A 13,449-nucleotide genomic window follows, 5' to 3' on the forward strand; every position below is an offset into this window, starting at 1 on the left:
TCAGTGAGAGAGCACTTCGATTTCCTGCTGCTAATAAGGCGAGTACACCGTTTGCTTGTTACACATTTTTACGAGCTTCAAACAGGTACAACTTATTTTCAGTTATCTGGGTAGTTACTATTTTATTTTTGTAATTTCTTGTGTGTTTGAGTGCCTACTAGACACAACCGTTTATTTTAATAACAGTGTAGTGTACAGTATCGCCGTTGCTATCGACCCTCGTATCGTACAGGCTTTTGTTTGTTTGGTTAGAACAGCTCAGTGTCGGTTAGACCGTCAGTGAGAGAGCACTTCGATTTCCTGCTGCTAATAAGGCGAGTACACCGTTCGCTTGTAGGGTAAACATAGTCATGTGTAGGGACTGTGGTTGTTGTGAGCGGACGCAAGGAGAATTGGCCACTCTTCGGGGGCAGGTGGAGGCTTTGTCTGTTAGGCTCATCGAGCTCGAGGCGCAGGCGTCGGCTCGTAGTGGCGTTGGGGCAACTGTGGTGAGACCTATGCCTACTTCGCTGGCCTTGGAATCGCATGGAACCCCTGATGTCGCTGCGTCTTCCGGCAGTGAGCATCTTACCGGTCAGCCATCACTCCAGGGTGAATGGCGGACAGTGGTGGGCTCGCGCGTGCCTGGCCGAAAGGCGAAGGTGGGATCTGGCTGCGTGGCAGCTGCCTTACCCCTTTCCAACAGGTACGGGGTGCTTCCTAGTGGTGATGACATCGTTTCCGAGCCACCACAGGATGCCTCGCCTGTTGGGCCAGTGGCCGATTCTCCGGCAAGGTCCCGACAGTCACAGAGGGCGGGCCTATTAGTTATAGGGAGCTCCAACGTTAGGCGGGTTATGGAGCCCCTTAGGAAAATAGCGGGTAGGTCGGGGAAGAATGCCAGTGTGCACTCGGTGTGCTTGCCAGGGGGTCTCGTCCGTAATGTGGAGGAGGCCCTTCCGGCAGCTATTGAACGCACTGGGTGTGACCGGCTGCAGATAGTAGCACATGTCGGAACGAATGACGCCTGCCGCTTGGGTTCTGAGGCCATCCTTGGTTCCTTCCGGCGGCTGGCTGATTTGGTGAAGACAACCAGCATCGCACGCGGAGTGCAAGCTGAGCTTAATATCTGCAGCATAGTGCCCAGAGTCGATCGCGGTCCTCTGGTTTGGAGCCGTGTGGAGGGTCTAAACCAGAGGCTCAGACGACTCTGCGACTATAATGGTTGCAAATTCATCGACCTCCGTTATTGGGTGGAGAACTGTAGGGCCCCCCTAGACAGGTCAGGCGTGCACTACACACCGGAAGCAGCTACTAGGGTAGCAGAGTATGTGTGGCGTGCACACGGGGGTTTTTTAGGTTAGAGGGACCCCCCCTTGGGCGAAACGATAAAATACCTGACGGCTTACCAGAGAGGACATTATCATCGTTGATAAAGAACGTCCGTCCTCAGAGACCAAAAACAGGAAAAGTCAACGTAATATTGGTAAACTGCAGGAGTATCCAGGGCAAGGTTCCTGAATTAGTATCTCTTATTGAAGGAAATAGTGCGCATATAGTATTAGGAACGGAAAGTTGGTTAAAACCGGAAGTGAACAGTAACGAAATCCTAGACACAGAATGGAATATATACCGCAAGGATAGGATAAACGCCAATGGTGGAGGAGTATTTATAGCAGTAAAGAATTCAATAATATCCAGTGAAGTTATTAGCGAATGCGAATGTGAAATAATCTGGGTTAAGTTAAGTATCAAAGGTGGGTCAGATATGATAGTCGGATGCTTCTATAGACCACCTGCATCAGCAACCGTAGTAGTTGAGCGCCTCAGAGAGAACCTGCAGAACGTCGTGAAGAAGTTTCGTGATCATACTATTGTAATAGGGGGAGACTTCAATCTACCAGGTATAGAATGGGATAGTCACACAATCAGAACTGGAGCCAGGGACAGAGACTCTTGTGACATTATCCTGACTGCCTTGTCCGAGAATTACTTCGAGCATATAGTTAGAGAACCAACTCGTGAAGCTAACGTTTTAGACCTCATAGCAACAAATAGACCGGAACTTTTCGACTCCGTGAATGTAGAAGAGGGTATCAGTGATCATAAGTCAGTGGTTGCATCAATGACTACAAGTGTAATAAGAAATGCCAAGAAAGGAAGGAAAATATATTTGCTTAACAAGAGTGATAGGGCACAAATCGCAGAATATCTGAGTGACCACCATCAAACGTTCATTTCTGAGGAAGAGGATGTGGAACAAAAATGGAAAAAATTCAGAAACATCGTCCAGTACGCCTTAGATAAGTTCGTACCGACTAAGGTCCAAAGCGAGGGGAAAGATCCACCGTGGTATAACAATCATGTACGAAAGGTACTACGGAAACAAAGAAAGCTTCATCATAGGTTTAAGAGTAGTCGAATCATAGCTGATAAGGAAAAGCTGAACGAAGCGAAAAAGAGCGTAAAGAGAGCAACGAGAGAAGCATTCAACGAATTCGAACATATAACATTGGCAAACAATCTAAACAAGAACCCTAAAAAGTTTTGGTCATATGTAAAATCGGTAAGCGGATCTAAATCCCCTATTCAGTCACTCGTTGACCACGATGGCACCGAAACAGAGGACGACCGAAGAAAGGCAGAAATACTGAATTCAGTGTTCCGAAACTGTTTCACTGCGGAAAATCGTAACACGGTCCCTGACTTCAGCCGTCGCACGGACGCCAAAATGGAAAATATTGAAATAAACGATATCTGAATTGAAAAACAACTGCTATCACTTAGTAGCGGAAAAGCATCCAGACCAGACGAGATACCCTTAAGATTCTACAGTGATTATGCTAAAGAACTTGCCCCCTTTCTATCAGCAATTTATCGTAGATCGCTGAAAGAACGTAAAGTACCTAGCGACTGGAAGAAAGCACAGGTCGTTCCCATTTTCAAGAAGGGTCATAAATCAGATGCGAATAATTATAGGCCTATTTCGCTTACGTCAATCTGTTGTAGAATAATGGAACATGTTTTGTGTTCTCGTATTATGACGTTCTTAGATAATACAAATCTCCTTCATCATACCCAACATGGATTCCGCAAACAGAGATCATGTGAAACTCAGCTCGCCCTATTTGCCCAAGAAATTCACAGTGCCGTAGACACTGGCGAGCAGATTGATGCCGTATTCCTGGACTTCAGGAAGGCATTTGATACGGTTCCGCACTTACGTTTAGTGAAAAAAATACGAGCTTACGGAATATCGGACCAGGTTTGTGATTGGATTCAGGATTTCCTAGAAGAAAGAACACAACATGTCATTCTTAACGGTTCAAAATCTGCAGATGTAGAGGTAATTTCGGGAGTACCGCAGGGAAGGGTGATAGGACCTTTATTGTTTACAATATACATAAATGACTTAGTTGACAACATCGGTAGCTCCGTGAGGCTATTTGCAGATGACACGGTTGTCTACAAGAAAGTAGCAACATCAGAAGACTCGTACGTACTCCAGGAGGACCTGCAGAGGATTAATGCATGGTGCGACAGCTGGCAGCTTTCCCTAAACGTAGATAAATGTAATATAATGCGCATACATAGGGGCAGAAATCCATTCCAGTACGATTATACCATAGGTGGTAAATCATTGGAAGCGGTAACGACCGTAAAATACTTAGAAGTTACTATCCGGAGCGATCTGAAGTGGAATGATCACATAAAACAAATAGTGGGAAAAGCAGGCGCCAGGTTGAGATTCATAGGAAGAATTCTAAGAAAATGTGACTCATCGACAAAAGAAGTAGCTTACAAAACGCTTGTTCGTCCGATTCTTGAGTATTGCTCATCAGTATGGGACCCTTACCAGGTTGGATTAATAGAAGAGATAGACATGATCCAGCGAAAAGCAGCGCGATTCGTCATGGGGACATTTAGTCAGCGCGAGAGCGTTACGGAGATGCTGAACAAGCTCCAGTGGCGGACACTTCAAGAAAGGCGTTACGCAATACGGAGAGGTTTATTATCGAAATTACGAGAGAGCACATTCCGGGAAGAGATGGGCAACATATTACTACCGCCCACATATATCTCGCGTAATGATCACAACGAAAAGATCCGAGAAATTAGAGCAAATACGGAGACTTACAAGCAGTCGTTCTTCCCACGCACAATTCGTGAATGGAACAGGGAAGGGGGGATCAGATAGTGGTACAATAAGTACCCTCCGCCACACACCGTAAGGTGGCTCGCGGAGTATAGATGTAGATGTAGATGTAGATGTTGCACACATTACTGATATCAGCCGTGTCTTTGATCATAGAGTCTAGAGCAGTTTTTACATAATGGAAAAACACTGTGTGTGTCACACTGAAGTGGAAGAAGTGGTTACACATCTTTAATATGATGTTTTGGTTCAAGCCCTTTTATTTGATGGCAAGGTTATAACCCGAGCTAGGTAGTTTAGCTACACAGAGCAGCAGGCTTGACTACTTCAGAAGTGTGTGTGACTGACAGTATTTAGTTGAGTGTTGGATTGGCTAGTTTTAATGCTTCTTATGAAACTGGAGTGTGATGAAACAGAATGTCTCTAATTAGAAAATCAGCATATAACTGTCTGTGCTTTTGGTATTGGCATGTGTAAAGGTGCATTTTCTCCTTAATCCATGTACATCAACTATTCAAGTGACACACATTTGAGATTGTTTCTTGTGACAGTGATGGAATTTGAAGCCTCTCTGGAACTAAATGACAGTGGAGACTATTACATTCTCCCATTAGTCTTCAAGGGACCGATAGCCGTAGCAGTCTGGTCCCTTCAATTCCACAAACCAACCAACCATTACTCTTCACAAGTGATAGGGTTATGGCATTTACCAGATGTGACATCTTATAGAGGAATTGTAACAGTCCAGATTCTGACACAAAGAAAATATTCATACAGCTGCTCTGGATCAATTAGGTGGAAGGTGGAGACATGCTGTCAGAGCTGCTAAAGTTACACCAGCCAGTCTTCCCAGTCTTGACTGTACTCTTGTAAAAGCAGTGGTGATAACTATCAAACAAACTGTACCGAAAAGTCCAAAGCAAAGATCCAGTGATGCTCACAGTGTGTTAAGCATTCAAAGAACAGATTAATCACACAGCAAGAGTGATGTTTGTAGCCCTTAGTGACCCCTTTTCTTGCATCCAGAGCCAGTGGCATGCCCCTTTGTCAGCTGAAACTAAGCAAGTGATGTGGTGCAGGGCACATGAATTTACAAAGGCTCACTATTACCACCAAACGGTGAGGTAGGCTCCAGACACAGTGTGTTGCCTGGTGTGATATTCTGGTCAGATATCAGAACATGTGTTTGGTATGACACTCAGGATAAGTGAAATTTTATCTTAATATTAATTCATTGATAAAGAATACTGAATTTATGCCAACAAGGATTATTTCAGCTAAGTGTGCACACAGTATGGGGAAAGTGTAACAAAAAGTTAACAATTCCATGATTTGTGTGTGTGTGTTGGGGGGTATTCTTTTCTTGTGAATTATATGTTATAGAGTCCTGACGAATTTTAAAATCTGCACTTGTAGTGGGAGTTAATCTTAGTTCGACATGAATAGTGTATCTGATATGCTTAAATAGTAGCTGCTGCTGAGCAATCAACTGAATATCCATGATAATTATTAACTTTATTCATTGGTGCAAGAAGATGCTGAAAAGTTCTCATCTCAATCAAGTCGATGTACTTGTGGGAAAGTTTCATTAATTTCTAATAAGGTAAAATAAGAAAAATTAGGCTTGTGCAGATGTACACAAATAAACCATCATCTCAGATCATAGAGATTCACAAGAATTGTAGATGTAGGTGGAGATGAGATGTATGAGCAGCTATTTTCCGGCTGATCACTCTCGAGTGTAACAGACTGGGAAATAATGGTGCTGGCACCTCACATTGTGCAGTTGCCTGTTGTTGTTGATCACTGAAATGTTAGTCTGTTGCTTCCATTATCTCCACACCTGAAAACTCTTTTCCTTCAAATATATGTTGATATTTGGAAAGAGAAAAAAGTATGATAGTACAAAGTTTGATGAGTTTTCATGTTTATCTTTTCATTTTCGTTTCTTGAATTGGCAATTTTTGTTGATTTGTAGTACTTTCTTCTGGTAACCTGTCAGCTTAAATATAGAAGGTTTTCATTATCCCAAAATATTGTTCCTGGGACCTAGCCTGTTGTTTCAGTCTTGATTCTTACATCCTTTGACAGTTCTGGTAATATAACCATGTTTCACCAGTAACAATAGGCATAACTAAATGTCCAGTATTTTATGTAATCTTCGTCTGCAAAATAAATTGATATGCTTTGCAGCAGCCTTCAGTCAACTTTACACTTACTTTGGCATTTCTTACCAAACATGCATTTTATTCATTCTCATGATATCTACAGTATTTCAGCTATTTCTTCAGCAGAATTTTGCAGGTATTAGTACATTTATCCCCAGAGCTGAATGTCATGGCAGAACAAAGTTTCACGCCTTCGAAAACCCTTAAATCTCCCACACCGTTAAAATAGCCAGTTAACCCTGCCCCCCTTCCTCCCCGATACTTTAAGGAATCGAACTCTCACGTACGAAAAGTTTCAAATTGTATTATAGTTTGCTGTAAGTTGCTAAATGCTCTCGTGATAAAACAATGGATGAGTGTCATCTGGGTAATTTACGATCCATTTAAAGAAAAGCTTTTTTTTTTTTTGGTTCATGCAAACAATCAGTGGTTTCAGTAGTTGTCATAATTCATGGCCTCAAAAGTGTTGTGCACCTTCATTCCAAAAGTCTCTCTGTACAAAGCTGACACATTAGCTCATCAGAGTGGAATGTAAATGGACCCTTTTAATCTCTGCATTTTATTGTGTCAATGAATTTCATTTCTGGTATTCTTTGTGAATGTTAGGATGGTGAAGATAATGGACATGGGTTTAAATAGGAGCAGGATTTAAACCCTTGCCTTGATGATTTTGTTTGCTGGTAGCTTTTGTAAATCAGTTCAGGCGGATATCAGAGTGCAGCTTTGTAAAAGAAGGCTGTATCCAATTCTTTTGTACATTATTGTAGAATAATGTGGAATGATATTAAAAAACAAATTAAAGGAAAAGCACAAGCCTGGCAGAGATTCACTGTGATAATCTTAAGATAACGTAATTCATTGACAAAAGAAGTGACTTTCAGAAGACCTGTTTGACCAGTCCTTAAGTGTTACATATCAGTTGGGGAACCTTACCAGGTTGGATTAATAGAAGAGAGAGAGAAGATGCAATGAACAGTACCATGTTTCATCACTGCATCATTTAGTTGGCGCAAGAGTGGTATGGAGATGCTCAACAATCTTCAAAGATGGTATTGTGCATCATAGAGAGGTTTATTGTTGAAATTGCTAGTGTGTGCATTCTTGGAAGAGTCAGGTAACATATTACTTCCTCCCGCATAATTCAACAGATATAACCTCTGCCACATACCAGAAGCCCTCTCCCTCTCCCTCTCTCCACCCTCTCTCCCTCCCCCCTCCCCCCACTCTCTTCTTGCTGCCCCCCTCCTCCTCCTCCTCCTCCTCTTCCACTTCAATGCATAAATCACCTAATTCCTTACATGCGGACAAGTTCAGTCTCTGCCAAGATACTACCAGTAAGTACATAATTCTTAAGTTCTGTCAAGGAGAGGTTGAGAACTTTTCAGCACTCTCTCTTACATGCAAAAATTTCCTTGTGATACAACTTTTAATTGTGTCTTTTATCATAGGTTGGTGTTACCCTTAATAACTCGTGAAGTTGTTAGCCTGTTCCATGCTGGTGAAAATTCAACAGACACTTTAGACCTTAGCACGTATGGATTTTTATACGGGACATTCCCATCAGCTCCAGGAGTGTTTGTGTTTGCAACACAGTACTCAGTTGATATTGACTTGGTATGTTGACTAAATTTGCTCCTTCTCTTTATTGCCACAAAGCTTCACATTATGTAAGCTGTAATGTCTTTCTTTTTGTACAGATTGCCAGTTCAATGGTTGCATGTACCTTTGTCTCAGCTCCACTCATGTTTGTGTCAGCAAAAATGATTACTGTTGACAAAATGGCACCTTCAAGTTATCTTCAAGAGCTAGATTCATTTGCATTTGACATAAGTGTAGCTGGAATTGTTGCTTGTGTAAGTATAGTTTAATTCTTGGTGTTTTATATGTACACTAGTCAAGCTGAAATGTGTTGGTCACCAATGATATATGTAGCAAAACAATTCTCTGTTTACAGGCATGGTTGCTGGTTATCTATATCTGTAACAAGAAGTACAAGAAAATTCTCCACAGAGTAACATTTTGCTTAATTATTTCACAGGTCAGAATTCTTTTTAATTTTTGTACTTTCCTGTGATAGTTTATGCATAAAGTAACTTCTGCTGATAAATCCTACCAATACTGCAGTGTAGATGGTGTTTTGGGATGTCCCACATACAGGTTACTGGTTTGGGTAGAAAAATATAACAATTGCATTTATTATGGGGCTGTGTATGATTAATGAGGAGGCAAGGGAAAGAGTAAAGATGACCTGTTGTCATACAGTTGAGGCATTTGACACACACACACACACACACACACACACACACACACACACACACACACACAGTGTGGTGGTGCAGCAAAGGAAGGGGTAGGATTGTGGCACCAGCATGTGCTCATAACATGTGACGAAATAAGTGGTGAGTGTGGAACAGAGATAGAAGCCATAGGAATTACAGGATTGAAGGTTATGTTCTGGAGACAATGTTTATACAAAGAGTATTAAAAAAAATAGTGGGAACTACATTTATCTACATTAACATTATCTCCTTCAAAATATTCTCCATTAGATATTATACATGTATGCCAGCATCTTTTCCAATTCCCAAAACACTTCTGGAACTCTTTCTTTGTGATAGCTTTTAGCTATCATAGAAATTTGTTTTAATCTCATATATGCTTGTGAAACGATGATCCTTTAAGATTTTCTTTGTTTTGGCAACAAAAAAGTAAAATTGGACCATATCTGATGAATATGGAAGCTGGTGCATCATTACAGTACTGTTTTTCAGCCAAACATTTACAAACGAGTAACAAAGTAGTAACAGGTGCATTATCAGGGTCTAAAAGCCGTGAATTATTTCACCACAAAGAGAACTATTATTTTTATTTATTTTTTTTTTTATTGCATCACGCATACAGTGTTGAACTTGTAAGTAGTTCTCTTTGTTGGTTATTTGACCTTGTGGTGAGAGCCTGTGATGCTATTAAAGGTGATGACACAGTGAACATAAACTTCACATTAGACCACACCTGTTGAACTTTCTTGTGGTCTTGGTGATCCAGAGTACTTCCATGGGGACAATTGATCCTTAGTTTTGTTGTCATACCTGCAAATCCATGTTTCATCATCTGTTATGACATGTTTCAGTAGTTCTGCATTGTTGTTGACTTCATCTACTTGCATCTGTCACTGTTTTTGTATGAAACTCACTAAATTTTACTGCCACACATTTCATGTCCAAAGCATAAAAAACCACCCTTGACATGACACAGTTGATATGCCCACATTGTTACCAACTTCTCTGATTGTGATTCAGCATTAGTTCGTATGCATTGCTTTTACTTTTTCTATGATTTCATCAGTGGGTGGTAAATCATTGTTTTACTAACAGCAGACTCACCAAAAGCAATACTTAACACTTCTTAAATTTAACTGCACTTTAATCTGGTCTTACATTAATACAAATTGTCTGGTCCATTTGTATACAAAATGACTGATCACCAATACTACCAAAACACGCACAATCTTTTTGACAGTTGACAAAAGACTAAATAGCCAATATGGATATCACCACACAGATAATTTTTAGATACAGTTTACCTACACAAATGTGAAAAAATCACATAAATCAGGCTAATGCAACACAAAATTACAAAATGCCCATTACTTTTTGTGCACACTTCATACGCACAGTTGGGTGAAGTTAGTGTTGTGGGACGGGAGAGGAGAGGATCCAGATAGCATAGGTTTGTTAAGTAGCCACTGAAATTGAGTCTGTTGCTTTTAGTGACAAATTCTGCCAGTGGATGATGTTCTTGGTTATAGTTTGTTGGTGGCTATTCATTTGAGTGGACAGCTGGTTGGTGACCATGCCAGTACAAAATGTTGTGAAGATGGCACAGAAGAGTTGAGTGTAACATGGTTGCCTTTCATGTGATGGAGCAGGATATGCATGTGGCAGGACTGTGGTGGGTGCACAGAATATGTCTTGCTCCTGGTCTTCTACACCAATATGACCTGTATGACAAGGTAATGGGTATAGGCATGGGATAGTGAAGGACTAAAATACTTTTCAGATATGATGAATAGAGGTGTACTACTTCGGTATAAATGGAACTTCCTTCTTTTTTTTGGGGGGGGGGGGGAGGAGGGAGGGAGATATTCCTCATTTCAGTGCATGATGAAAGATATTTGAAGCTCTGCTTGAGGGTTTGATTAAATTGTTACAATCTGAGCAAGTGGTATTAGGTAAAAGGCATTCGTCTTTGCAGGCGATAGTGGTAGTGGTTGCAGTTTCAAGTGCATATGTCAGCAGTACATGAGAGGTCTAATTATGGATGAAGACTTAGCAAGACCTTTAAAGACTTGGACAAGAGATTGCTCATCACTGTAAATCCTTTGTGACTGGTTGCTGGCCTGTGAGGGAGAAACTTTCCGATGCTTTCTCTCACCTGCTCTAACATATCAGTGCATTGAGACTGCAGTGTTGGGCCTGTGGCCAAAAATTCCGAATCTTGTTTATGTGCCTGTGTACCACTCGGTGCCTCTAGGATGAGTTAGTGATTCTCTTTGCTCTTACAATTGTTAATAATGAGAAATATTTAGCAATATTCACAATCAAATAACCACACATCAAAATGAAAATCCTTGAACTGAACATCTTTTCATATTTGAATGATTCATTATTAATCTGAAGTGCAGCTTAAATGTCAAATGAATTGTAACATATGAAGTTTCATAACATAATTTGTCTTCTTATACAAGTTTAACATGCATCTTTCCACAGATCATTGCCTGTATTGGTGTTATATTGTGGTCAGTGCTGGATCGCTCCAAAACCTGGGCCTTATACCTTCAGTTTGCATTTTACACAGTCGGTGTATACAGCTCTCGATTGTGGACTGCATTCCTGGCTATCACACTGCTGTTTTTCCAGTGTCGAAGTCTGTGTTTCGCATTGAAATTGCAGCCATATTTTATGCTTACAGGCTGGGGGTAAGTGAGATAATCATTTATATTTTATACTTTTGTTTTGCTAAGGTGGCTGCTAATAATACCAGTGTTTGTACTTTGTGTAGCAGAGACTAATTGTGAGGATTAGTTTAAAATTTTAATTATTACATGAATTTTTTTGTTAGCAGGTATGTCTCTGCAGTCCTGGTACACATTTAAGTCCCTGTACTGTAGTACCATAGCACTCCACTAGAGGAGTAAAACAAAATTGTTTGTTGATAAAATGGAGAATCAGTTCAGTTTTTGCATTTTAGGGGGACAGCATTGAACCAATCCATGCTGAGTTGAAGGAAGTGTATGGCAACAATGCAGAATTGTATGCCACAGATGCATGTGGTGTGATCACACAAGTCTGAATGACAAAGAACAAAATGGCAGACCATCTCTCTGACAAACTGGGAATCAGAAGATAAATAAAGCCCCTGGTTCTTGGAGACCAGTGTATCACAATCGTGCCAGTAGAGGGAAGACTGCGCACACACACACACACACACACACACACACACACACACACACACACGTATGTGCACTATTCAAATGGAGTGTGGAGCTGTAGCCGTATGGAGTGGCAGGATAAAAAGGGGGATGATGGGTAGGAGAGGGATAGGCAGCAAGGGAATGGGATATGAATGTGGAACTGGCAAGTTTGCCCTGCAACAGGCAAAGGAAAGCTGCATGTGGTGCATAATGCATTGGAGGAGGGGGTGCAAATCTCCTCTTTCCCCTCACTCCCCTCCCTTTCAAATCTATTGTGTACCTGTTACTGTGGCTGAGATATGGCTCAACAACTTCATTCCAGAAATGAAACAACAATCAAAGCAGAGTTTAAAGTTGATGGTCATGCACTAAAGCAGGTGAAGGTGATTTTATATTCCAGAAAGGTTGTGACTAGAGACTGGATTATATGCATTTCCATGTTGCGTATGCATTTGCATATTTGGCTCATTTTCTCCGGCTATTGCATATTTTAACTAAAAACTAGTGAGAATGCATATTTTTGCTCTGTTTACAGTATTTTTAAAATTTAGACGGGCGGTCTCTAGCTCGATTTAGTTTTGATGACTCACAGATTGACCACGACCTAGAACTGCATACAATCACTAACCGAGTGGCCACTGCCTAGTGAAATCATTACACAAGAAGAACAGGAACAGGCAGGCAGAGTCAGTGCTCCTGCACCCGCACCCCCAGTTAACCCCCTCCACTGTCATACCATACGCATCAGCAACAATTAAATTAAACTACACAAGCTTTTAGTCACATGTCCATTGTTTCTATTTACTTGTACACAGTTGAATGTGTTTACAATGTGTAGTGTGTAACATGTTGTGTGTCATGCTGACAAAAAGGAAACATCATTTCGTGGATAGCTGACCATTCTGGAACATTTAAATATGACAGAACTGACCATTCTGGAACATTTAAATATGACAGAATTGTTTTATATTGTCAAGTTTGTGAGAGAAACTTTTTGTGCAAAAAAAAAAAAAAAAAAAGTGTAATAGACCAGCATGTCAAGATGAGTCTTCATATCGTAGGGATGCAGAAGAAGGGACCACAACAGCAACTTCTGACAACAGCTAGTTGCAGTAGCAGGGATTTGTCCAAAGGTAACCAAAAAAGTTGGTTTAACATGGATCTATGTGAAACATTCACTGCAAGCAATCTTCCTCTTCACAAACTTACTAACACTTCTCAAAGGCTTCCTGCACAAATATTGCTTAAATCAAAATATATCACATGAATCAACATTGCATAAAAATTACATACCGACAATTTACATAAATGTTCTGGAAGAAATACGCAATGAACTCAAGGACAGCATTACCTGGATTTCAGGTGATGAAATTATAGACATTTGTGGCAGTTACATTGCCAATTTAATTGTTGGTGCTTTAAAAGAAGAGTGTACCTCTTCCTACTTAGCGGCCTGCAAAGAACTTGTAAAAGTAAATGATTCTATAATCGCCAGATTTGTGAATGAGGGTATTAGAAAAATATTTCCAGAATCTTCTCCTAACCACTACCAGAAAGTATTCAGAATATGATACCAGTGTTCTAAATGTACTGATTTTTAGCATGACTGACGCTCTTCCTTGTAATTGATATACAGCGCTCTTCCCCGTAATTGATATGCACAGGTTAGACTT

General features: G+C 40.8%; 1 protein-coding gene across 1 annotated transcript in view; it reads left to right on the top strand.

The window, feature by feature from the left end:
* LOC126470724 (integral membrane protein GPR155) overlaps positions 1 to 13,449 on the top strand; it is a 165,541-nt gene that overhangs the window by 118,275 nt on the left and 33,817 nt on the right. The window contains exons 6-9 of the mRNA XM_050098727.1: positions 7,752 to 7,917; positions 8,001 to 8,156; positions 8,258 to 8,341; positions 11,073 to 11,281. Coding sequence (XP_049954684.1) covers positions 7,752 to 7,917; positions 8,001 to 8,156; positions 8,258 to 8,341; positions 11,073 to 11,281 — 615 coding nt within the window. The remainder of the gene's footprint in view (positions 1 to 7,751; positions 7,918 to 8,000; positions 8,157 to 8,257; positions 8,342 to 11,072; positions 11,282 to 13,449) is intronic.

Source organism: Schistocerca serialis, chromosome 3 (assembly GCF_023864345.2).
Source record: "Schistocerca serialis cubense isolate TAMUIC-IGC-003099 chromosome 3, iqSchSeri2.2, whole genome shotgun sequence".
Taxonomy (NCBI): Eukaryota; Metazoa; Arthropoda; class Insecta; order Orthoptera; family Acrididae; genus Schistocerca; species Schistocerca serialis.